Genomic DNA, 23,761 nt, shown 5'->3' on the forward strand with positions numbered 1-23,761 from the left:
ATGATCAACTATGATGGATGCAGCTCCTCTCAACAGTTCAGAGATCAGGGACAACCCTGAGAGACCTGCTATGGACAATACTATCTCAATCCAAAGGGGAAAAAACCCCATAGAATTTGAATGCATGTTATATTTACTTTTAAAAAATTTTTTGTTTTTCTTCCTTTCTCAAGGATTTTTTTTTCCTTTTCCCCTTATTTCTAATTCCCTTTTCACAACATGACTAAATTGGAAATATGTTAACCAGGATTGTTGTATAACTTTTACAGACTTTTCACTCAACTATCAGGGGAAAGGTTGAACAAGTTATGGTATAGGAATATTCTGGAGTACTGATGTTCTGAAAGAAATCATGAGTGGCCAGACTTTAGAGAAGTATGAGAAGACTTGAATGAACTGATGCTATATGAAGTGAGCAGAACCAAGAGAACACTGTTCACATTAATAACAACATTGTGAGATGATTAACTATGATGGATGCTGCTCCTCTCAGTAGTTCAGAGATCTAGGACAATCCTGAGAGACCTGTTATGGAAAAAGCCATCCACATTCTGAGAAAACTATGGAATCTGAATGTAGAACAAAACATTTTATGTTCACTTTTTAAAATTTCTTTTTTTTTCTTTTTTACTCATGGATTCCCCCCACCCTTCTGATTCCTCTTTCACAATGTTTTTTTTAAATTTTATTTATTTAAGGCAATGGGGTTAAGTGATTTGCCCAAGGTCATACTGCTAAGTAATTAAGTGTCTGAGGTTGTGTTTGAACTCAGGTCCTCCAGACTTCAGGGCCAGTGCTCTATGTCACCTAAGCTGCTCCCTGGAAATATGTTAAACACAATTGTATATGCACAACTTTTATCACATTACTGCAATGGAGAGAAGGAAGGGAAGGGAGGCTGCTAGATAAAGGTGGAATCTTAAACCTATCATTTCACATTATGGAGTCATAATACCATAGTTTTTGAGGCCTTCTGAGTCATTTTATCTTTACCATATGGTTACAGTATAAATTTTTCTTTTGGTTCTTCTCACTTCATTCTGCATCAACTTTTTTTTATTTTTTGGTTTTTTGCAAGGCCCCTGCATCAATTTTTATAGAGCTTTCCATATCTCTCTGAAATCACCTGTTTTTCTCACTTCTTAGAGCAAAATAGTACATCTGTCATATAAATTACAATTTACTTATGGCCATTGCTTGATTGAAAGGAATCCCTTTGATTTCTATATTTTTTTTTTGCCACTACAAGTGTATACACACCTACATGCATACACACACGTGTAGATATATTTATGTACAGGACTTTTCCTTTGCTTTCTGATTGCTCTTGGGTATAGGCCTAGTAGGGGGAGTGTTGAGTCTAATAGCAATTCCCAGTTGCTTTCTAAAGTGGCTGTATTCATTCACAGGTTCAATTGTATCAGCGTGCCCATTTTCTGATTTCCCCTCTAACATTTTCCTTTTGGGTTTTTTTGGGGGGGGGATGTTAAGGTCTGTTGTGTGTAGGAGTACTGTAAAACTTTCATTACCTGTGTCCTTGAGCAGAGCCTTGTTTTACTAAGTGCCACAGGAGTGGGAGTGGACCAGGGACTGGGGAGGATATTTAAGCACTTACATTTGGTTCAGTAAATGGAGATCTTAGGAGACCTTGATGTACAATGGGAGAACTTGTCTTCCTTGTCTCCCGCCCCTTCAACGTTCACCTGGGGAAGGTTAAGGGAGTCCAGAAAGGGACTCAACAAGGGGAGAATGTCATCTTTGCCACTTGTAGAGGTGTGAAAATCTTGGAATTGCTTTAACATAACATTTTTCTAATCAGTGATTTAGAATAGGTTTTCATTATTGTTGATAGCTTGGATATCTTCCCTTAAAAACTTGGACCACTGTTTCTCAAAATGTGGTTCATGCACCTCTAAGGGCCTATGAGACTCTCTCAGAAGATCTTTGAAATAAAAAATATTTTTCAAAATAATATTAATACATTTTGATTTCTACAACAGTAACTATCATTAACTGTAACCTATATACAAAAACATTTTGCAGACATCCTTAGCTAGATGACATAGAGTGTACCGAGTAGATAGGGCATTAGGCCTGGAATCAGGAAGACTCATCATCCTGAGTTCAAATCTGTCCTCAGACTGACCCTGGGCAAGTCACTTAATCTTGTTTGCCTCCTAAACCACTCCAGTAAGTTTGAAGACCATTTATCAATTGGAGAATAGCCCTTATTCTTTTCAAAAATTTGAACGTTACTTATTTTGGAAATGAGACCTTTAGCAGAGAAATCTGCTGTAAAATCCCCTCCCCCCCAGTTAATATTTCTCCTTAATTTTGGCTTCACTTGATTGTGCAAGAAAACTTCCATTTTGTGTTATCAAAATTACTTATTTTATCTTTTGTGACCCTCTCACTGCCTTGTGTGGTCATGAACTTTCCCTATCCACACATCTGATAGGAATTTTTTTCCATATTTCCCTAATTTGTTGCTTATCTCACATGACATTTGAGGGAATGATCTGAAATCTAATTTCTTACATACTGCGGTCTGATTTTCCCAAAAGCTTTTGTCAAATATATCTTTGAGGATAAAGTTGCTTATGCCATTCCAGAAATTACAAATTTCTAATCTTATCTTTGCTAAAATAATATTAATGATCGTGATGAACTTAGATTGGAGTATAGTAGTGTAATGGATAGCCAGGAACTACTGGGTTTTAAACTTGGGCCTGGACGAATTGAGCAAGTCATTTAACAAATACTTGATGTTGCTCAAAAACTTAAATTTGAGAAAGCCAAAACAATTAGCCTTTTTTTCTTTTATAGAGGATAATGATAAACACTTGTGGTAAGTCACTCCCTACGCCTTTATAACAAGAAACCATAGAAATACACACCTAACAAAGGACTGTACTCACACCTAGCCTGGTCTTATAGTTAGTCACCATCACAACAAATGATAGAAGATGGAACCAAGTCTGATATTAGACTCAAAGTTGTGAGAAATAAATTAGTTTTACTTTAGGAAAAGTTTCCTCCAAGGTTTAATTTAATTATTATAATTTTAAGCTTAAATGACTAAAAGGGATTTAAGTCAAGAATTAGTTTGAAGGAGACGTAACTATCATCCCACAACCATGAAGCTTTGCCCAAAACTCCTACTAACCCAATTTCCACTAATGTCAATGAGTGTAGTCATATGCCCTACTGAATATCACAGGTCTGCTATCAGAATTGAGCAGTCTTAATCTTTTTTATTGAGAATCTATATAATGTTTTATTGAATGCTTGTGATACTTTGAAAACTGAAAGTGCTATACATATGAGATAACTCTTGACTACCTCTACACAGCTGATCAGAATATACCTTTCCCTTCCTCATCTTTCCCGTTTGCTCTTTTGCAGTTAATCAGAATGTGTGCCACTGGAGAAGGCAAAATCAACTACTACAACTTCATCAGAGCTTTCACAGAGTGACCTGACCTGTATAGAGAAGACTAGATGAAATTTTCTGTAGATGAAATTTTAAATTTAAATATATACATACCCTTAGAAATATATATGCTGAACTTCTGAAGTGACTTTTGTTTTTTCTTAAATCTATCAGTGGGGCTGAAATTGAAATAGATCTTAACAGAGGATCTTAGATTTGCTTATTATACCTTTTGAACTGAATGGTGATCACAAGCCGAGGTATGCTAAGGGAAGCATATTTTGGGTTTTTGGAAAATACAAAAGATTTGATTTGTTATTACCTCACTCTACTCTTAGAGTCTTTCAAGGAAACAGATTTTAGGCTAGCTTGGACAAGAAATCAAAGAGTAATCTGGTACCAATTATTTGTAACTATTTGAATTTGAACTGCTCAATACAAGTTCTTGAGTAATAGATTAACTTGCACTTTTTGCCAAATTTAGTATCTAGTTCTGCTCCTGCCAGTCCCAGCCTCTATTTAGGGGTGGGGAAATTCACAAGTGCACACCAAAAGAAATTTGATTTCTCTCTTGGGTTTCTCTGGTTTCTTAGATAGGTCATTACTGAAGTGTTGGCATTACTTGGAATTTCACATTCTAGCCACTCTTCATCCTCTACTGAAACCCACACTTTTCTTCCCTTTCTATAGCCTTGGGTAATGACCTGGTCTTTGATGACAGGTACTCTGAAATGACTTGAAATGCCTCAGGGAAAGATGTCAGTTTTGAACATGGTGAGAACTATTCAAATACTCAAACCCCCCTTGGGGAAATTTACCAGGAATTGAAAAGTTGGGACTGACTTGTTCCATCAGATGCATTAAATAAAAAGCTGGACAGGGGTAAAATTTCACATTCCATCAAAGGTAGTTTTCTAGGGACTGTACTCCCACACACATCTGTTTGGTTTATATGATGCAGCCAAGTGGTAATAACCTTGGAAGACAGATCAAATAATTTTTCCTACTGAAATCCTAAATAGCAAAGTGTTACTAATTACCCTGTATAAACCATGATTCTTGGGAAACATTTGCCTGGAATCTGGACTGAGGCCTAACATATAACAGCTAAGTGTTGAGTATTACTTCATATCAGACTGTACTATTGGGGATGGTAGAAAGGGCAAGAAATCAGTGAAGGTCCTACCCATTAGCCAAAGGCAGTCTAGTAAGGAAAATAATACTTTTAATTAAATCTACCAGCTTACAAAATCTCCAAACTTCTATAGTTGTGTGTGGTGGTTTAGATGTGGCTTCTGCATATGGTGTAGATATCAATTTGCCCCTCCCCCCACTGAGGACTGTATGTTAACTGGTCACTGCCCAGGACCTGGATTTTTAAGGCAAGCTAGTACTACTAAGAAGTGCTGAAAACTGGTAACCATCCTACATTCCACCCACAAGGCTCTGAACCTTTGGAATAGATAAATTGGAAGGAAGGATTAAGGATTACTGAGCCCAAAACATCTCTCAAGCCAATGAACTTCCCCTCCCCCACTAGCTGAAAAAATCTAGCAGAATCCATACTGAATATTGGATTACATATTAAAGCCTCCTATGAACACATCTGCATCTTTGTATGCTGGGTGCTATTAGCGTATCTAATGGTCCTCATTCCCAATCAAGTCAAAATGGAGAAAGCACATAGAACTAGGAATCACTGGTTCCCCTAGGGTTGCCATACTAACATCTAGATAAGTCTATTCAGCAACCAGTTCTGGTCTCTTGTGGTACTGATATTCATATGGATCAAGCATCATCTACTCCATTCTCATATCCAAACACTCGAAATAACCATCATTGGCTAAGAATTTCAGAGCATGGGGCTCTGTAGTATTCTCTCACAATCTATTGTCAAGAAAATTTCTTCCCTTTCTTGCAACTTCCAATTCAAGTCCCAAATAAAGATAGGGTATAGTTTTCTGCACCTGAGACAAGAACTACATGAATCTATGCCAAATTTGGTATCTCTGGTTGCTATGGTTTATGTGGTCAAGTCATCTTGAATATGTTAAAGCTGTGGAAACTCAGTAAAGAAAATAGAAAAACTAAGAATAAATCCTAAACAATAAATCCTGTTTCTCCAACAAAAAAACATTCAATTATTAGAAAGCAGTTTTCAAAGTATAACTCAAAGAATACCAGATATTAAGGATTGATAATTCTATGCCTTTTATTCAGTTATTTCAGAAAATATTTTTGTTGCTCATTTGTTTCAAAATGCACATTTTCAACAAAAAAAAATCCATACAAAACTGTAACTTTTTAAACTGGGTGAGGGAACAATGGAAAAGGAATTTGGAAAAAGTTGCATCAAAAGTAAAAACAGATAAAACAACCCTTTTACACAGATGCATAAATATGGCAGGTACAATTTTCCTTGAGTTCCTTGTTGAAATTTGGTCCATAAAATAAACAAGCTAAAATGGGTTTTTAAAAAAGGCAATGTATCCACCTTTGCATTATGGTCTACTAGGGGCCCAGCAACTTCAGTGCATCTTTCAGTTGTTTATTAAAATGGGGACTGGGAGATGATGTTTACAATTTGACCCCATTATATCTGTACACAAGGAAAGGGCTGAGCTTGCAGGCACATTGTCAGAGGAGAGAGCAAGACAACCTGTGCCTCGGTTGTACTGAAAACCACTTCTCCTTATGAACAGGAAGCATGCCCTCCCATCCGATCTAAAACCCTGGAATGCCTTTTGGTAAAGATGGAGGCCAGGATAGCACTATGCCAAAATCTTACTCCTGGATGCCATATTCAAAAATTGAACACATTAATGCCCCATCATGAGGATTCTTTTTTCAACAAGTTTTTTTTTCTAAAAATATGTATTTCTACATTATGCTACATGTTCTATCATAGAGCCACAAAAACCTATCTAGGACAAGGAGAATTGCAGCTAAGGAGAAAATGGCTGGAATTTCTCCACTGAAGGATGATGGTTCCTCCTATGTGTCCCATCTCTTCCCAACTTCCAGGGCTTCATAATGGACAGAAGGAACTATGGAAACTAATGTGTTCTGGGAGAGTTATTGCACAACCCGGAAGAAGTAGGGGGGGAGGGGAAACTGCTGGCAACACATGGATAACACTGAATTAAGAACTAAATACAATATTTCTATGACAAAGGACCACGCTGACCTGGCTTTCTGTAAAACAGGCTTCTACATCTATGAATTAACACTTGTGTTTGGAAGGAAGAGTAAACTCCAGATTATGGACTTTGGGTTGAATGAAGAAACAAATGAGGAAGAGATGGGGGTTACAACAAGAGTCATTGTCTGAGCAGAGAAGGAAAGAGAAGGGTGGGTTCATGGTGTGGGTGGGTAAGGAGGGGATGGGGAGATGACTATGAATTATCTGAGCACTGCTTGCTACTAGCAGGCCTGCCACCTCAGTCTAAACCTATACCTAGAGAAGCCACAGCATTTCTGCAGCTTGGTGGGAAGAACCCTAAAAATCAATGGAGGCAAAAGCCAAGAAATAAGGCCAAAATATACTAGGGTAATGATGGACATAAAGTAGATAAAGGCACAGTGACCAAGGAAGCCGGACTGTCACATGCTGCGTCCCTTTTATATGTGGCCATTCCTGGGGACAGTGACCATTGGGAGGCACACAGACCCCATGGTCATGTTAGCAAGAAGAAATGGAGAGCTCTGTACAGAACATATGACAGGGTCCAAAAGAAAACGTTGGCAAAGTAAGGCACTTGTTATACAGAAAGGATAAAGCATCTACTCCTAAGAATTACAAAACTGCTACAAGGAGATACAAAGCACAGGGGAGCCAACATTTATGCAAGGTCTCATGGCTCTTTTTTGAACCCAAGGACCACCTAGTAAGAATAGTCAGCTAGGAGAGGCTTAAAGGCAAGGAGAGGCTCTTAGCCTTTAGGAGGAAGCCTTGGCCTGCTGCCCAACTACAGCAAGATGGGATGAAGTCTTTTTTTCTTTCTTTCCTGTCTGTGTATCAGTCACCTAGCCCCACCAGTGAGGTTAAAACAAAAGGCTAAAATGACCAAAACCCCATAAGTCTTATGGTCTCAGAAAAAAGGATGCTGTTCAGGCAAGGGATAAAGGGACATGGATCAGGCTTGTAGGATGAAGGAAGGAAGCCTACTGAGAGCCATCCTCCCTGCTCTCATTCACTTCAGTACTCTTCTGGTACCAAGAGCAAGAGACATTCCTTGCAGTGTCAAAAGTCAGGACTGTTCCGATTTTAACACTAAGATTCTAGGAGGAAAGGAATCAGAAACAAACAACTGGATTCAAGCCTACCAAAAGGCCTCTTCTCAAACAAAACCTTGAAAGCAGAAGGTGGATACTGAAGCATCTGGAAGAAATCCAGACCATCTTGCCAGTAGATTCAAGCTCTAAAATCTAAACAATGTGTTCCCATTGCCTGGAGTCCTTAAATTGTGAAGGAGTTACCAGGAAAGCTTTGGAAACATACAACTTGAATTCAAACCAATCTTTGGAGCTTTACTACATCCTATGGGGATTTCAAAGATGGAGTGCCAGAGTACGAAGGGTACCACGGGATCTTCAAAGCCTGAAATGGCAGACACTGTGACAAGTAGTGCATAAGGTTTTCAAGAACCACTTGGATCCAGGTGCTAAGTCAGAACAGATATACTGTAAACAGATCTGAATGGACTTCCAGATTGAGAAACCAGTTCCTCTTTCAACCTGGGCCCTATCATTTCTCCCTAGAATGATTCATTTGAGGCTAGAGAGACCTTCACCCATCCAAACATCTACAGAGTCAGGTACACAAGACTAAATGTACAAGATGCTTGTCCTGGAGCCCAAATGTTGGGCTACATATGAAATATCCTCAAACCATAATCATCATCCCCAGCTCCAAGGAAGGGGACAGGCACCTAGCCCATAGAAACCCCCAAACATGCCCTTGTTTCTTTAACTTCAATTATACTGCTGCCTCAAAAGCCAAGAGATTCCACTGAGAGAAAGATAGTGGTTGAGGTAGATTAGACTCATTCCCATTCCCATAGGGGAAGCCAGACCTCAGACTGAATGGTGAGGATAAAAGCAGGGACTTTATGTGATTTAGCATTTTGCTTGAGTGAGTTCATGGGTCATCACTTCTTTTCCCAAGAATTAGGAAAGAATAGCTGACCTGCCCATTAGAGCTATCTTAACCCAGCCCCTTTCAACACAACTCAATCCAGTCTTTATAACAAGACCTTGAAATGAAATGAATTTGCCAGATAGTTCAATGGAGGTGAACAAGCATAGCTAGTTGCAAACACAATGGGCCTCCACTAAACCAAACCTCCCAAATTCAATACTATCAGAAAACAGTCTTATTACTAGCTTCTCCTGATGGACTTATGCCATGAAAAGAACCAGTTTCTTACCTACTCTTGGCTGTTAAATACAACTGGAAACCTATTGGAACTCCCTAAGAACCTGTCCCCTTTCCCTGTGAAACTAAAAGGATCTGAAAACAAAACATGGGCAAATCTCTGTGAGCGGGATGACTAGAGTTCACCTCAGGTGACAACTTTTGGCAGGGAGTGAGGATAGTTCTGTCAGTGACAGGACTATGTGAGTACCAGAGATATCAGGTATGAAGAAAGATAGAAGAGTTAGGAGGAATCTTAAGAACTGGATTAATAATTTTATAACAGCTCACTGCTCTTAAAGAAAAGTCTGTACATTGGAAGCCACAGCCTCTGTTCGTAGATGACTGGATGACAAAGGGCTGGAGAAGGCAGGAACTCATTGCCTACAGATGACCCTTTAGATAACTGGAAAAAATCAGAAGGCTCTCAAACATACAAAGACCTGCCCAACTGACACCAAAACCACTCTGTCATCTCTGTGGTATTGAGAAAATTCCCAGGGAAGAGGAATCAGGGACAGTAGGAGCCATCTCTTCTCGTTCAATAACGCCCTGCCAATTCTCAAAGGAAATCAAGAGGCTTGGGACCTGTTCTCTTCTCTGTTCATAACCTGGTCCTAGTAGAAGAGAGGGTCGGAATGATGAGACCCTTTCCAACTAATCCCTGCTGACTACCAAATGTAAATCCATCTTTCTATGATCCAACTTATTTTCCCCTTTTTTGAGGGTAATTTGAGGACAAAAGGCCAATGTTGCTCAAGAAGCTGAAAGTGGAGATATCTTAGCCCAGCCTCTTATAACACAACTTAATCTAGTCTTTAACACTAGATGAAAGCAATTTCCTACAGCAAAGTAAGAGATTATATTCATTCTGGACACCCAGAGCTACTCCCTTTCACCTCTGTAGAGATTTCAGCTTTCTTAAGATTCTTTACAATCTAACTCCCTTTCTTCTCCCACAGAACTTCACAAGACATCAGAGCCTTCAAGGCTTTCTCTTGCAAGCGGAAGTAACAAAAAGATGGATTTAGCCTCTATTGTATCATGGGGTGTACGCAATAATCACCAACCATCCATGATGATGATGAGAATAAGGTACAGCACAAAAAGAGCCACCAGTAAGGCCAGAGAGTCGGGGACTCCTGCCTCTCAATGCTAAACAAACAGGATAAGGAGAAGGGGGAACAGGAATCAGGGGAGGAAGGGTGCAAAGGTCCAGGATTGACTAAGACCATCTAAAGAAATGAGGAAATCGAAGAGGTTTTGAAGAAAGGAGGCCAAGTCCTGTTCCAAAGAATGGCCTAAGAATGTTCTGGGCCAAAGACTGTGTCCTTGGTTCTCTTCACCAAGCTTTGTTTGTTGTTTTATTTGGGATGCTTATCAATCTGGCAGTAAAGCAACTGCAGGTTGGGATGTAGCAGAACAGGGTTCATCAGTATCACATCCCTGTCACCTTTTGGAAGGGATTCCCTGCTTCAGCTGACTCTGCCTTTGCTTTTGCCTTAGGGTTTGAGGAGGAAAGGAACCTGGTCCTCCAACAGCACCTCCCTAATGGAATAAGAGCAGGCAAGTGTTCCTTCAGTCCCAAGATCCAAAAGTGAAGACTACATTTCATGGCTGAATTACAATGTCCCAAAGCCAAATTCTGCTTGTGACATTTGAATCCATTGTGGTACCTCTGTGGGTTGGGATGGTCCTTTGGAAACTGAAAATAAAACATCTGGGCAGCTAAACAGAGCTATTAAATGACTAGCCAAAGAAGGGTCAATTTTAGGACCCAGTCATTTTTCCTCTTATGGTCCATGCTATGTATGTGTTGACCACAGGGTACAATAGTCCAAGGACATGGATATCTGATAACAGGGAACAATCCTAAGTGGATACTCCTTGGAAATACCTAATGGCCCATAAGAAGCTGAAATTGAACAGCATTGGTGAAAAAGTGGGCCTCCTTAATCACAAAAATCAAACATCAAATAATTGCACAATAATGTAAGAAAAACATTTGTGAACAAAATCAGAGAGCAAAGAGAGAAAAGACAACTATAAAGATCAAGGATTCTAGGTTCCCCAGCAAACAAAGGATATGAGGAAGTGAGTTGGCTCAAGAACATAAAGAAAGAAGATTTTTGGTTTTATTGAAAATGGTTTATAAAAAAAGGGGGAAGAGGGACACAAAGATAGAAAGACAGAAAAGAGAGGAGGGAGAGAAAGAGAGAGAGAAAGGGAGGGAGAAAGAGAAAGGAGAGAAAGACACTGACTTTCCAAAAAACATAATTCAGCTGTTCGAGATGGGAGTGTAGCAAGCAGAAAAATTGGGGCAGTAACTTAGTCCTAGGCCTGTGGCCTCTATACTGCCACCCCACTAGGAAGGATTCCTGTTCTCCACCTTCTGGCTTTACGGAGCCTTCTGCTTCTTAGTGCGTGGGGACATTCCATTCTCTGCTTTCAGTACTCCATTTTCATGGTAACCTGGGAAATGAAGAAAGACAAATACACATAGACACATTCATAGTTTGTTGCCAAAAGGAAAATATCAGCACATGAAGAAAGGAAGTCAGCCTGAGGTCAGAGGAAGGTGAGGTAGGAGCACAGAATGACAAAGCCACAGCATTTGGGAACAATCAAGAAGAGAAAAAAAATTTTCAGGTCCTAAGAATAGAAGAAAAATAGCAGGTAGCTCTCCATAGCATCAGTCTCCCTGCCCAAGCACTGTCCTGCAGGTCATCCCTCCCAAGTGCTTCCCTTGGATGTGTCCAGGAGAAAGGGGCATTCTGAGACCCTTCAAGGAAGTTCCTGGCCCAAGCCCAGAGCAGGAGATCAGAAGAATGGAAGAGGCCCTCTCTGGTCTCACAAGAAAGCGCAGGTAACTGGAGGAGGAGATGCTGGTGCTACCCAACCATACACCAAGTCAGGACAGGAATGGAGCATAACCTGTCTCATACCTGAAGCTCACAGGGAGGAAGCAGGAGACAGAAAGACTTTCATTTACACGGCTGCCCTTCCCAACCATTTTAATCCCAAGAATCCTCAAGGCAGCAGGAGAGATGCCTGGCACCTGTGATCCTGGAGGCAGGACTTCCTTGGGCAAGGGGCAGGTGAGGACAGGCTGCTGAGCAGGGAAGGGGAAGGGCACCGACCACAGCTGCTCCTGGACAGGCTCCCAGAGCCACCCTAGAGAGCCCGCTTCCCGTCAGTCAGTGTTCCCTGCCCAGAGCAGCAAGAAGCAGCACTCCCAGCTGAGTCAGCGCCATCCCCGCCCACAGACTATTCCCTGGCCCAGGCCCAGGCACGTGCCAGCCAGGTCCTGGCAAGAGCCAGAGACAGGGAAACAGAGAGGAGGTGCCCTCCAGGCCCTGTCCTACCAGCACGGCCCAAGGAGCCCCGGGCCTTGGCATCCCTCCCCACCCATCTCAGATGAACCCCAGCTTGTCTCCAAAGGGGGAATCCTGGCACTCACCAGACTCCCTCTTGATTAGCTTGGCTGGCGGTCTGGGGGCAACAATAACTCTCTTCTTGGCGCTCTGCTCGTTCCAATACTCCCGCCAGCGCCGCAGCTGGGAGTGGATGAAGCGCCACATCATCCAGGCCTGGGAGGCACACACCAAGAGCAGCACACCCAGCCTGGGAATACCAAGAAGAGCCGGTCCTTAGGACCTGAGGTACCGAGGGCCCCCTGGGCTCAGAAGGCTGAGGAGCAGGGCCCAATGCCCCACGATGCCCATGCTGCCCCTCCCTACTCTAACCATTAGGGACACCCAGAAATCACCCAGTTATCAAGGGACAAAAGTAAAGAGTACCACATGTATTTTTGATGTTGGTAGTGGTAACCACAGAGAACAGTAAACTCACTCCAAGGGAACTGTTTCTACAGCAAGGAGCATAAAAAGGAAACAGACAACTTTTTGGCAGGCTCCTGTCCACATGGTCTGGGCAAGAGCAAAACAGTATAACCTCATCCTTCATCCTGCAGTTCAGCCCCCTTAATGGGAGAATCTAACATTCACTTATCCTACTCTGGGGGTCTAGATGGTTTTCTGAGTGAGAGCTCAAGGGGATCCTAACTTATTCCTTATAGTACCCCACAACTCACCTGAAGAGCAAAGTATTGAAGTTGCCTTTCTCTGGCTCAAAAGTTTGATTTTCCATTCGAGCCAGTCCAAAACCAATGGCCAGCACAGTGAGGGTGAGGGTAAAGAGGCGGGTGACCACAAACACCACGGCCCAGGCATTAAACCTGCCCAGAGGAGAAAAATATGACCAGGAATTCCAAGAGTGTGTCTGTGTGAAAGGGATTATCATCTACCCAGAAGGAATAATAACAAGAGTAATATAGCATGATAGACCTACACAATGTTTTCACTTCTGCAGAAAATGGACCTGAATTTGGAGCCAAAAGGTTCAACCCCGACTAAATTTACTACCTGGGGTGACCTTGAGTTTCCCCTTTCGGTTGTCTTAGCTTCCTCTTCTGTAAATTTAAGGCATTGGATAAAATATAATTAAGTTACCTCTCAGTTCTAAAAACTGTACCTATTGTAAAGCTAAAATGAGGTGAAGTACACAAAGTGCTCTGCATATGATGATGATAGTGGTGAGGATAATAGCTACCATTAATATAATGTCTTGGTTTGCAGAGTGCTTTACAAATATTATCTTACTGTATAAATGCCAGCTATCATCATTACTACTACTAAATCTCATTTGTTCCTTGAAAGGTAGGCAGTCCAGGTGGAATTATCCTCATATTTCAGAAAAGGAAACCAAGGTAGAGAAGTGTGACTCAATAAAAACAAACTAAAAACCCTATAAAAACTTCCTTAACAAATTAGGGCTATCCAATGGCCTTAGATTCCCCTCCTCACCAGGGGTCTTCAAGCAGTGTAGCTATATACTTGGTATACTGCTCTGGGATACTATAGAAGGAATTTTTTTTGGGGGGGGGGGCATGGGTTAGGTTTCTGGAGTCTTAATCTTGTTCAGTCAGCTACCCAAGCCTGAAAGGTCAGATGAGCTGTCTGGGGTCAACATATGTATCAGATGGGACTTGAACCCAGGTCTTCCTGACTGTGGCCAATTCTTTATCTCCACAATGTATACAAGATAATTTTGGGGGGACTGGGGAAATACAGAAAAGGGGAAAGTTATGGGGGAGGCACTAAGCAACTTGGGAGGGGAAGCCAGATATAGGGGGGGTAGAAGCTGAGTATTGAAGGAAACTAAAGATTTTAAATGAGCATGTAAGAGCAGGGGTGGGGAACTTTTCTTCCTGCCAAGGGCCATATGATATTTATAAAATCATTCACAGGCCCTACAAGATTATCAACTTAAAAATTAGCCTGCTATATTAATTCACCCAAAAGAGCTCCTACATTTATTGTCTTGCTTGTGGTTGTCTTGGCAGCACCAGACCAAACAATTTTGCAAGCCTTATATGGCTACAAGCCGGACATTTCCCCACCTCTGATGCAAGAAGGATGAAGTGAGGAAGGGAAGAGTTGGAATAGCACAAGGGACGCACAGAACAGGATGGTTCACTGCTGGGGTGAAATCCCTTGGGCTCCTAAGTCATATCTAGTCATTCCAGGGGATGGCTAGATATTCGAGCAACTCGGACATGACTGAGAGTCTGGAAGCTCCATCTTTTACAGTGCTGTGTTCAGCAGGTAGCACCCCTCTCATCACCACTTACAGCTTCTCATTGTTCTCATCTGCAAAGTAGAAAAGTCGCGCCATGTGGAAGAGAAACTCAGCCACGTACTGCAGCAGCAGCAAGATCAGGCCCAAGCGGGTCAGGCTGTGAAAAAATTTGAGATGGGGAGAGAAATGTCACCAATTATCATAGAAACAACCATTATTGGGTAAATCATTAACAATCAGCTCCACCAAACCCCTTCCCCCCACCAAGGTATCTACACTTAAGCTTAATCTGCATTAAACTGAAAGTTTTCTCTATCATTTTCTTAAGTCCACAGTCAACAAAACAAAAAAAAAAAATTACACTCTCCATTGTAAGAGCCAATTTCCAGGATGTAAATGTGCACATATAACAATCTCTTTAGAGAGTCTGTACAACTCTGGGAAAAACCTTCCCTATCCCTACCATTCAAATGTCAAATGCAAGAAAATAGTGGGTGCCTTTCTGAAGAAGTTATCTCTTGGTATCTCTCACAGGTGAGGCCTTTTCAGATTCTCCCCACTTGTACATACTATCTTCCCCCAAATTACTTTGTGTTTATTTTTCATCTTCTTATATGTTAACCTTTCCAATGGCATGTAAGCTCCTTCAGAGCTGGGACTGTTTCAATTCTCTTGTCTCTGTATTCATGGCATGCCATGAGTCTGAATTCATGATCCTCTGTTGAGAGCTAGAAGAGGCTTTAGAGCTCATCCCCACCTTATTTTACAACCATGTGGTTTAGGTGGAGGTGTTTCCACCCAGGAGATGTTCGAGGACAGTAGGGACATGTAAGATTCTGGGGGTAACAGTACCAACTCAAGTGACTTAACTATGTCTGCTGACTGTCCCTTCTCATCTCATCTCATCACTTCCTTCAAGTGAAGTCATACCTTCAATGAGAAGTCTTTCCAATCCCCTTTTTGCTAGGGCTTTCCTTCTGTTGATTATCACCAATTTATTCTAGTTTATTTCATCAGACCCTGAGCTCCTTGAAAGCTGGTTTTTTGTCTCCCTTTGTACCTCCAATTCTTAGCAAAGTGCCTTAGTAGAAACTTAAAATACTTGCTAACTGAATAACCAACCTTCAGCAGGTAACTGGAAATTCAGAGTTACAAAACTATCTTAGTCAGGAAGCACCTGCTCTCTCACTACAGAAATGTAAGCCGGTAATCAATAATCATACTAGGAGCTCAAATCTTAGGATCAAGAGTTCTATTGAATATTAGATTATCCAGTCCCATGCTTTCATTTTACAGAAGAGGAAACAGACCCATAGAAGTGAAATGATATGCCCATGGTCCCCAAAACTGGAAGAGTTGGCTGTATAATGTACCAATACCATGGGGATGATTTTTATATTGCATCAGCACCTACAGACTCTTGTTAGAGCTTAAGGGCTGCAGACCCTCAAGTTAGGGTCCTCTGAGGGACACTTCCCCACTCTCTGTCCAGGAATGACAAAGGTCAGGAGATTAGTTCTTAGAGCTTCCTGAGCTGCCCAGAATGATCACTTGTCCTGATTACTCTTTGTACACTTGTACAAATTGCAAGCCTTATACAGCTGTATAAGGTCTCTTCCTGGAGGTACTATGGAGAGATGACCACTTAGTGTCACAAGAAGTATACTATAAGAATAAATTCACAATATGTTTGGAAGAAAGGAGCCATATATATTCAAATAAAGGAGGCGCAGACACCCCACAAGAAAAACCATGATATTTCAGAGGCAGAACAATGATCTCTTTGTTCTTCTCTTGTTTTACAAGGTGGGAGAGGATGGGGGGGGGGGGGCCCTGACTCCTCAAGCTATCATGCTATTTTCTTCAGGACAACAGAATATCATATTTATCATTTTTGATTTTTAATGAAAAGGGAGTATGGAAGTAACATAGTAGTACATTGAGTGGACAAAGCATTGGTTCTAGGTTCAAATCCTACCTCTTTCACTACCTGAGTGGCCTTGGACAAAATATTTGACCACTCTGGGCTTGATTTCTTTCTATATAGAATCATATACAAAATCAAGAGGTCTGGCCCAGATAGTTTCTTGAGGTTCTTTCAAAGCTCTAGATTTCTTATCCTAATTAGTTATTCTTATATTCTCATATTGCTTGTTTGTACACAGGTGTCTGCATGTTGTCTCTCCCTTTAGATTATAATTCCCTTGAGAGGGAAGAGACTTTCTTTTACCATTTTTTTGGTGGTGGGGGGATCCCCAGCACTTAGCATACAGTCTGGCTTAATAATGTGTACTGACTAACTCCTGATTCTTAATTACATTCACAACTATTCTCCAAGTGATAACCCTGGACTCTGTGATAATTCAGTCAGAAATCAATGAAGTCTACACTGGCTGCTGGCCTGAAGGACTCTCAGGCATTCGTTCCATTTACTCAGCAACTTGGCTCTCCCAATTCAAAAGTGGGCTTTATGACATCAGAAATAGTCCTGTTTTTCTATTTATATTTCCTATGCTTTGAACAGTGCTTGATACTTAATACATAAATATTTATATTCAATTTAAAAATATTTATATACTTTATTTAACATATGACAATTATATATAATACTTTTATCTAAATTTATTCAAATAAATGTACATAAACACACAAATAAAAATAAATAAATAAAGCAGTGCTTTCCATTCCAAGTCTACTCCTTCCTTTTCATACACTAACAGCTGGAAGGACTGGGCTGTTGGCACCAACCACCCGGCACCTTGCAGCAGGAACACAGCCTCATAGGACTCACACGACATGGAAAGGGGAGACTCTGAGGTGCCACTTACTTTAAGAGGTATGCTCCAGCTATGTGAACCAAATACAGACAGATATACTGCAGCTGACGTGGAATCTCCTCCTGGAAATAGAAAATGACCAAACTGAATTCTCCCTTTCCAGTAACCAAAGCCCGAGGATATGGTGGGGCAGGAGTTAACTAGAGAACTGATGGAACTGAAGCCATCCAACTCAGTCCCCATTGTTAGCAGCCATAAATGGGAAAGGCTGACTTAACAGCAGCCCGGGAGCCTGCTACAAGTGAGAAGGGACAGCTTTGGCTTGAGGGGAAAAGGGTAAGGGTTGGGTGGAGACAACAGACACTAGAGGGATGATGTTACTGGAAGCAAAGCTGAAGGAAGTTAGGAAAAGACTACTAGGAGGATATATATTTTTTTTTAATCAAAGCCTCATGGCTTAGTAGAAGAGTGTCAGAGAAATGAACTAGAGCAGAAAGTGTGAAAAGGGGGAACCTTCCAATAGTAAATAGTTTATCAACACAGGATCTCAAAATTAGACTAACCCTGCTGGAGGGTTAAGATTTTAAATAAATGCTAAGAAATCAGAGCAACCACCATCAAATAATCTCTATTTCCCAAGGAGAAGAAATAAAGAGTGCTTCTGAAAGCAAAATAGAGAGAGGCCTTCAGGACCTCCTAAAAGGGAAGATGGCCCAGCTATGCCAATCAGAATCAAGAGTTACTTACCTTCCGCACCTTCTGGAAGTACAGTTCTGGAAGAGCATGTAGCCAGTATGCCAGCTGGCAAAGATAGAAAAACTTCACCTGGAAGCTGGAAGACAAGAGAAGATTCATGGAGAAGTCTAGGTCTAGTCATAATAGTGTTCAAAGGATCAAAGGATCTAAGGATCTATAGTTGGAAGGAAGCTCAAGGCATCCAATCTAAACCCCTTTATTTCAAAAAATGAGGAAACTGAAGTCCAGGGAGAGTAGGTGATTTGGACAAAATCATACAAGGTGTTGTCACAGTTTGGATCTGAATCCAAGTTTTCTTAGTTCCTGTGGAAAGACAGATTAACCAAAACCAAAATCACAATAGGGCATAACCCTATATTTTGAGGACTGAGTCAAGAAACCCCAGCAAGGACTGGGGACATCATCATTCCTATGTTTGGCCTTCCTGGCATGGACCCAATGTTCCATGTCCTCCTCGCAACCCTATACACTCTTAATTTAATTTTTTTCTTTATTATTTTATTTTTCCAATTACATGCAAAGGGAGTTTTCAACATTCATCCATTTTCAAGTTTATGAGTTCCACATTTTTCTACCACTCTCTGTGGCCTCCCCCTCCCAATGGTGGTGAACAACCCCCCCCCAAAGGCAGTGAACAATCTGGTAAAAGTTGTACATGAACAATTGTATTGAACATATTTCCTTATTAGGTTATGAAAGAGGAATTAGAATTAAGGGTGAAAAAAACATAAAAGGAGTTTAAAAAAAGTGAATGTAGTACTTCATACCCTTTTAAAAGGGAAATAAAAAGGATGCCACAAATGATTAAAAGTGAGAGAAAGGAGTGCTGAGCAAAGGTTAAAGGTTATTTCGCCTAATCACCCAAACACACTTCACTAACCTAAAGCATTTTACTTAGCAGTGTCAGTATTTTTTCAACTGACATAGGAATGACCCAAGTTTAATGAATTTCCTAAATCTCTCTGGTTGGAAAACTCTTAGCATCTTTGGAATTTGGAATTTCATCCCCTTGATGACTGACTTTCCCTCAGCTCACAGACGGACACACGGAAACATTGACTTGGAGATGGAAATGACTTCAAAGGCCAGTGTCTTAATTTACAGGTAAGGAAATGGAGGCTCACAGAGGTTTGGTGGGTTTACTAGTCATATAGCTATTAAGAGTCAAGAGTCAGACTGGAACCTTGATCCTCCCAACTCCAGATCCAGTACTTTAACCATTGTAACAACTGAAACTATTCACAGAGGTAGGACTTGTACCTGCTGGAAAAACCCTGATCCTCAGAGAGGATCAAAGCTTGCTTTCACATCAGATGAGAGACATTAGAGGCTTTAGAGAAGATGAGTGATAAAATAGCAGTAATGTGAAGAGAATGAAATTCACAGGGGGAAAAAAAGGTACTTACACAATAAAAGGATAGTAAGAAAGATAAAGATCAACTGAGTAAAAGAAGAGATGCTCAAGGGGTACGTCAAGTTTGGAGACCTTTGTATACTCTGTTTATTACATTTTAGGCTAAGTCATACCCAACAGCAGAGGAATGGATTTAATGACCTTTCACATTTAGGACACCAAGAATCTATGTTATACCCAAAGCATTTTTTTAGAGGAAACTCCAATTTATTTATAACAATATAATGCCAACAATTATTTCCAACAACACACTAAATAAGCTGGGAATGGGCATGAGCCAGGGCAGCTCCTATTGGCTGGGGCGGGGGGGGGGGCACAGCTCTTGTCATAATTTCTTCACAGAAGAAACCAGAGAACTAGAAAAATATTGTCCTGGGTACTGAGACATGAGCATACTTACGGGAGATACACATGAGGATAGTTTTCCCAGAGGCTTCTTGGATTTGTTAAGTATCCTTCCTACAGGGGGGAAATAAAAACAAGGCTTAGAGCAAACAGACCTGAGAAATATTGTAAAGGTCATTCTTGCTTGAGGCACTATCCATCCCATTGAAAAATTAAAAAGCCAAAAAAAAAAGGCCATTTCACTTTTCATCCCACCACAAATGCTCCAAGTAACAGAGATCTTACAACTTTCTATATTTCCTTTCTCTCTAACTGACTTGAGAATTTTACCCCTCGCCTAGTATTCTTGAGCAGAATTTCAACTCAGGTCTTCCTTACTCAAGCAAAGGGTTCTCTCTACTATAAAACCTAGCTGCCTCAGAATTCTATAGTAGCTAAGAATCCTCACCTTAGAACCAAAGAAGGCAGTGCAAATCAATTAATTTCTCTAGACAAGTGCTCTAGACAACTCTTTAAGATTATTTGTTGCATAAAAGGTGCCAACCTGCTTTGGTGGAGGCAATGTTCTCATCTGAGAGTTCCCTATCAATAGAAATTTCATATCAATTACATCACAGGTACAGTCAATAATCTATATCCTTATCCTTGACAGGCTGAGAAAAGTAAATCATATTACCCTCATTTTACAGATGGAAAGACTCAGGCCCAAATGACATAGTTGTTCAAGAACAATTCAGTGCAATAAACATTTATTATGTACCTACTATAATACAGTAGTACCTCACAATGGGCACTAAAGAAACAAAAAAAAAAAAACATCTTCCACACTCTACTGAAGAGAAAAACTAGACATAAAACTGAACCAGGTAACCAATCCTCCAATCTACTACTCTATTTCTGCAGTCAATAATGTTGGCCTGCAGTTTTGGAGAAGACAATCAGGTATAGTTGGACCTGATCAAGAGTGTCCAAGTGAATGTAATCAGGTTATAAAATGGTTTAAAATGGTTTTCATCAGACAGACTGACTTTCACAACTAATCAATTATAAAGATAATAATGGAAGGTCAAGATGGTTTATTGAGAAGGTTACATCTGTGATTTTTAACCCTTTGTTTCACAGATTTTGAGGCTGGCAATATCAACTCAACCAGCAATTCAGATATCACCATCTCTTGATCTCTATCTTCCTATAAGAAGAACATTGAGTGAGCATGTTTTCTTTATAAGGAATTAAGGAGAGGAAAAGTTTCCTGAGGACAAAACTGTTACACACACATACACGCATGCATATAGAGTGTGCAAATACATATATATGTACACATATATATCTATGTATACAGGAGGGCATAATGTGTGCATACTACGTGCATACTATAATTTTCATGCCTGTTTCTTTATTTGTAAAATGGAAAAATAATTCCCAGGCAAACAGTAGTCACTTATTAAAGTGTTGAACAAGACCCCTTTCTCATCAAATTATGAATTCAAATGAAACAGAAATCATCTAGTCTAATTTCCTAATTTAGTAGAAGAGGCAACTGAGGTTCTTTGTTAATTCTTCTTTGTTAAATGCTAAATATGTAAGGCACTGTGTTAGGAAATGCATTTTAAAATATGAAATAGTCTCTTCCCTCAAGGATGTAATATTTATCAAGGAAGACATGTGCCTCACTAAGTATATACTAAATATATACAGGGGAATATTTTTGTTTTTGTTTTTTTTAGTTTTTGCAAGGCAGTGGGGTTAAGTGGCTTGCCCAAGGCCACACAGCTAGGTAAGTATTAAGTGTCTAAGGCTGGATTTGAACTCAGGTGCTCCTGACTCCAGGGCCAGTACTCTATCCACTGCACCACCTAGCTGCCCCCCAGGGGAGAAAGCATTGAAAAGATAAAGGTTTTATATAAAAGATAGTGCTCTAATCCACTATGAAGAAAACTAAGAATTCTGGGAGGTAAGAGTAAGGAAGAAGTGCCTTCCTGCCCCAGGGGGACAGTTTGGGTGAAGACAAAAGATAGCATGTAACATGAGAGAATCATCAAGACCATGTGATCAGGAGAAGGGGCATAATATAGATCTAATAGAGCTGAAAAGGTGGGTTGGAGCAAAGTTGTGCAAGGTTTTAAAAGCTCAACAGAGACTGTCTTTGATCCGAGAGATAACAGACATCCCTTGAAATTCATTAAGCAGGGAAAGCCTATGGTTCAGTAAAATGATCCTGGCAGCCATGTGGACAGATTGGAGGACACTGGTGGAAGAGCCAGGGGAAGGACGGTAGGGGCTGCAGACAGAATCAACAATGCTTGGCAACCCGTGATGTGGAAGTTGGAGTGTTGGTAATGAGGAAGATTCTAAGGTTGCAAACCTTAAGTGTATTTAAAGGTTAAATGAGTTACCCAGGGTCATGCCAACACTCCATCCCAGTGCCCAGGCTGTCTTTCAAGCCTGGCATGTCCTCCTTCATCCCAGCCCTGTACCTCACCTCTTCCTCACAGAGTCTCTCTCTTCCTTTAGGACATAGCAAAATTAACAACTGCATGAATCCTTTCCTAGTTCCCACCAGCTGCCAGTACCCTTCCAAACAACCTTGTAATCTAATTACATTGTGTATGTGTAATTGTATGTATCTATGTATTTATGAACATCATATTTATGCTAAATATACTTTTATATGTACTTGCTTTCTACCCCATTATAATGTAAGTTCATTATGAATAAAAATTTTTTCATTCTTTGTATTTGTATTCTCAGCCCCTAGCAGTGTTAGGACATAGAGGAGCTTCAAAAAGAATTAACGACTGACAGGATCAGAACCCAGGTCTTGTCTCCCAGTGGAGTGGTTTGTTTGTTTTTCACTGACATAAACAGCCTCCTCCTACCAATTCTATACTCCCTAAAACAACAACAAAAAAACCCCAAAAACCCTAAAGGTTTTCTTTGTTAGTTCTTTTTTAAAAAACTTATTTTTTGAGGCAATTGGGATTAAGTGAATTGCCCATGGTCACACATCTAGAAACCATTAAGGGTCTGAGGTCAGATTTAAATTGAGGTCTTCCAGTCTCCAGGATAGGTGCTCTATCCATCACACCAACCTAGCTGTCCCCCTCTTTGTTAGTAGACAGATTGTTGGCCCTGGAGTCAGGAGGACCTTAGTTTCAGATCACTAGCTATGTGACCCTGGGTAAGTTTCACCGTTTGCCTCATTTTCCCCATCTATAAAATGAACTGAAGAAGGAAAAGGCAAAACCACTCCAGAATCTTTGCCAAGAAAGCCCCAGATGGGGTGGGAGACAACTAAGCCTCATCAACATTACCACCACCACCATCATCACCATCATCACCATCATCATCACCACCACCACCACCACCTCTAGAGTTCTAGACTAAAAGATTGATTGCCTGCTTCTACTTTAACAAAGTAGATAAAAACATAATTAGAGATGACAGAGAAAGGGGAGGGAAGGGAATGAGAATCTATGCAGAAGACCATTATCTAAAGGCAGAGAAAGAATGTAACTTTCTTCCTCTTCCTTGTCTTTCAAAGGAGGTTTGATCTAAAGATCAGACTCATGACCCTGAGTCACACATACATGAGACAGAAGGGATTAAGGGAAGTCCTTGTCTCAATATTTGATCAATGCTCCACACCCACCTTCTCCACCTTCATCACCAATGGTGTTCTTTGTGACAGTTCTGTCCTGATAGAGATCTGAAGGGCATGAAGCCCCCAGACAATTTGAGGGGCAAACAACAAACAAACACTAAGGAGGTGACAGTTCCTTCCTACAGGAAGTAGTACTGTATACTTAACAAAAAAAATGTCATTTCTAAGTCTGTCTATGGAAATTTGAAGTGAAGGTGGCATTCCGGCCAAAGAAGACTGGACTTGTGAGGATGAGGGGAAACCTTAAGCTTCACACACACACACACACACACACACACACACACACAGCAGCTTTACATATTAAACGCAAACTTTC

At 40.7% G+C, this 23,761-nt stretch overlaps 2 protein-coding genes across 5 annotated transcripts in view; one reads left to right on the forward strand and one right to left on the reverse strand.

Moving 5' to 3' along the window:
• EFHC1 (EF-hand domain containing 1) overlaps nt 1–3,586 on the forward strand; it is a 93,840-nt gene extending 90,254 nt beyond the window's left edge. The window contains exon 11 of one of the 2 annotated variants that reach the window (XM_074237185.1): nt 3,406–3,586. In XM_074237185.1, the coding sequence (XP_074093286.1) occupies nt 3,406–3,477 (72 nt within the window). In that variant the 3' untranslated portion in view covers nt 3,478–3,586. The remainder of the gene's footprint in view (nt 1–3,405) is intronic. The other variant, XM_074237186.1, reaches the window with a different exon arrangement.
• A 3,196-nt stretch (nt 3,587–6,782) lies between these two features.
• Nucleotides 6,783–23,761, reverse strand: part of TRAM2 (translocation associated membrane protein 2) — a 104,219-nt gene continuing 87,240 nt past the window's right edge. For 2 of the 3 annotated variants that reach the window (XM_074237187.1, XM_074237188.1), the window contains exons 5-11: nt 19,837–19,895; nt 18,014–18,098; nt 17,318–17,388; nt 14,542–14,646; nt 12,943–13,086; nt 12,310–12,473; nt 11,329–12,023 (exon numbers count right to left, since the gene is read on the reverse strand). In XM_074237187.1, the coding sequence (XP_074093288.1) occupies nt 11,761–12,023; nt 12,310–12,473; nt 12,943–13,086; nt 14,542–14,646; nt 17,318–17,388; nt 18,014–18,098; nt 19,837–19,895 (891 nt within the window). In that variant the 3' untranslated portion in view covers nt 11,329–11,760. The other variant, XM_074237189.1, reaches the window with a different exon arrangement.

The sequence above is a fragment of the Macrotis lagotis genome, chromosome 5 (genome assembly GCF_037893015.1).
Source record: "Macrotis lagotis isolate mMagLag1 chromosome 5, bilby.v1.9.chrom.fasta, whole genome shotgun sequence".
NCBI lineage: Eukaryota > Metazoa > Chordata > Mammalia > Peramelemorphia > Peramelidae > Macrotis > Macrotis lagotis.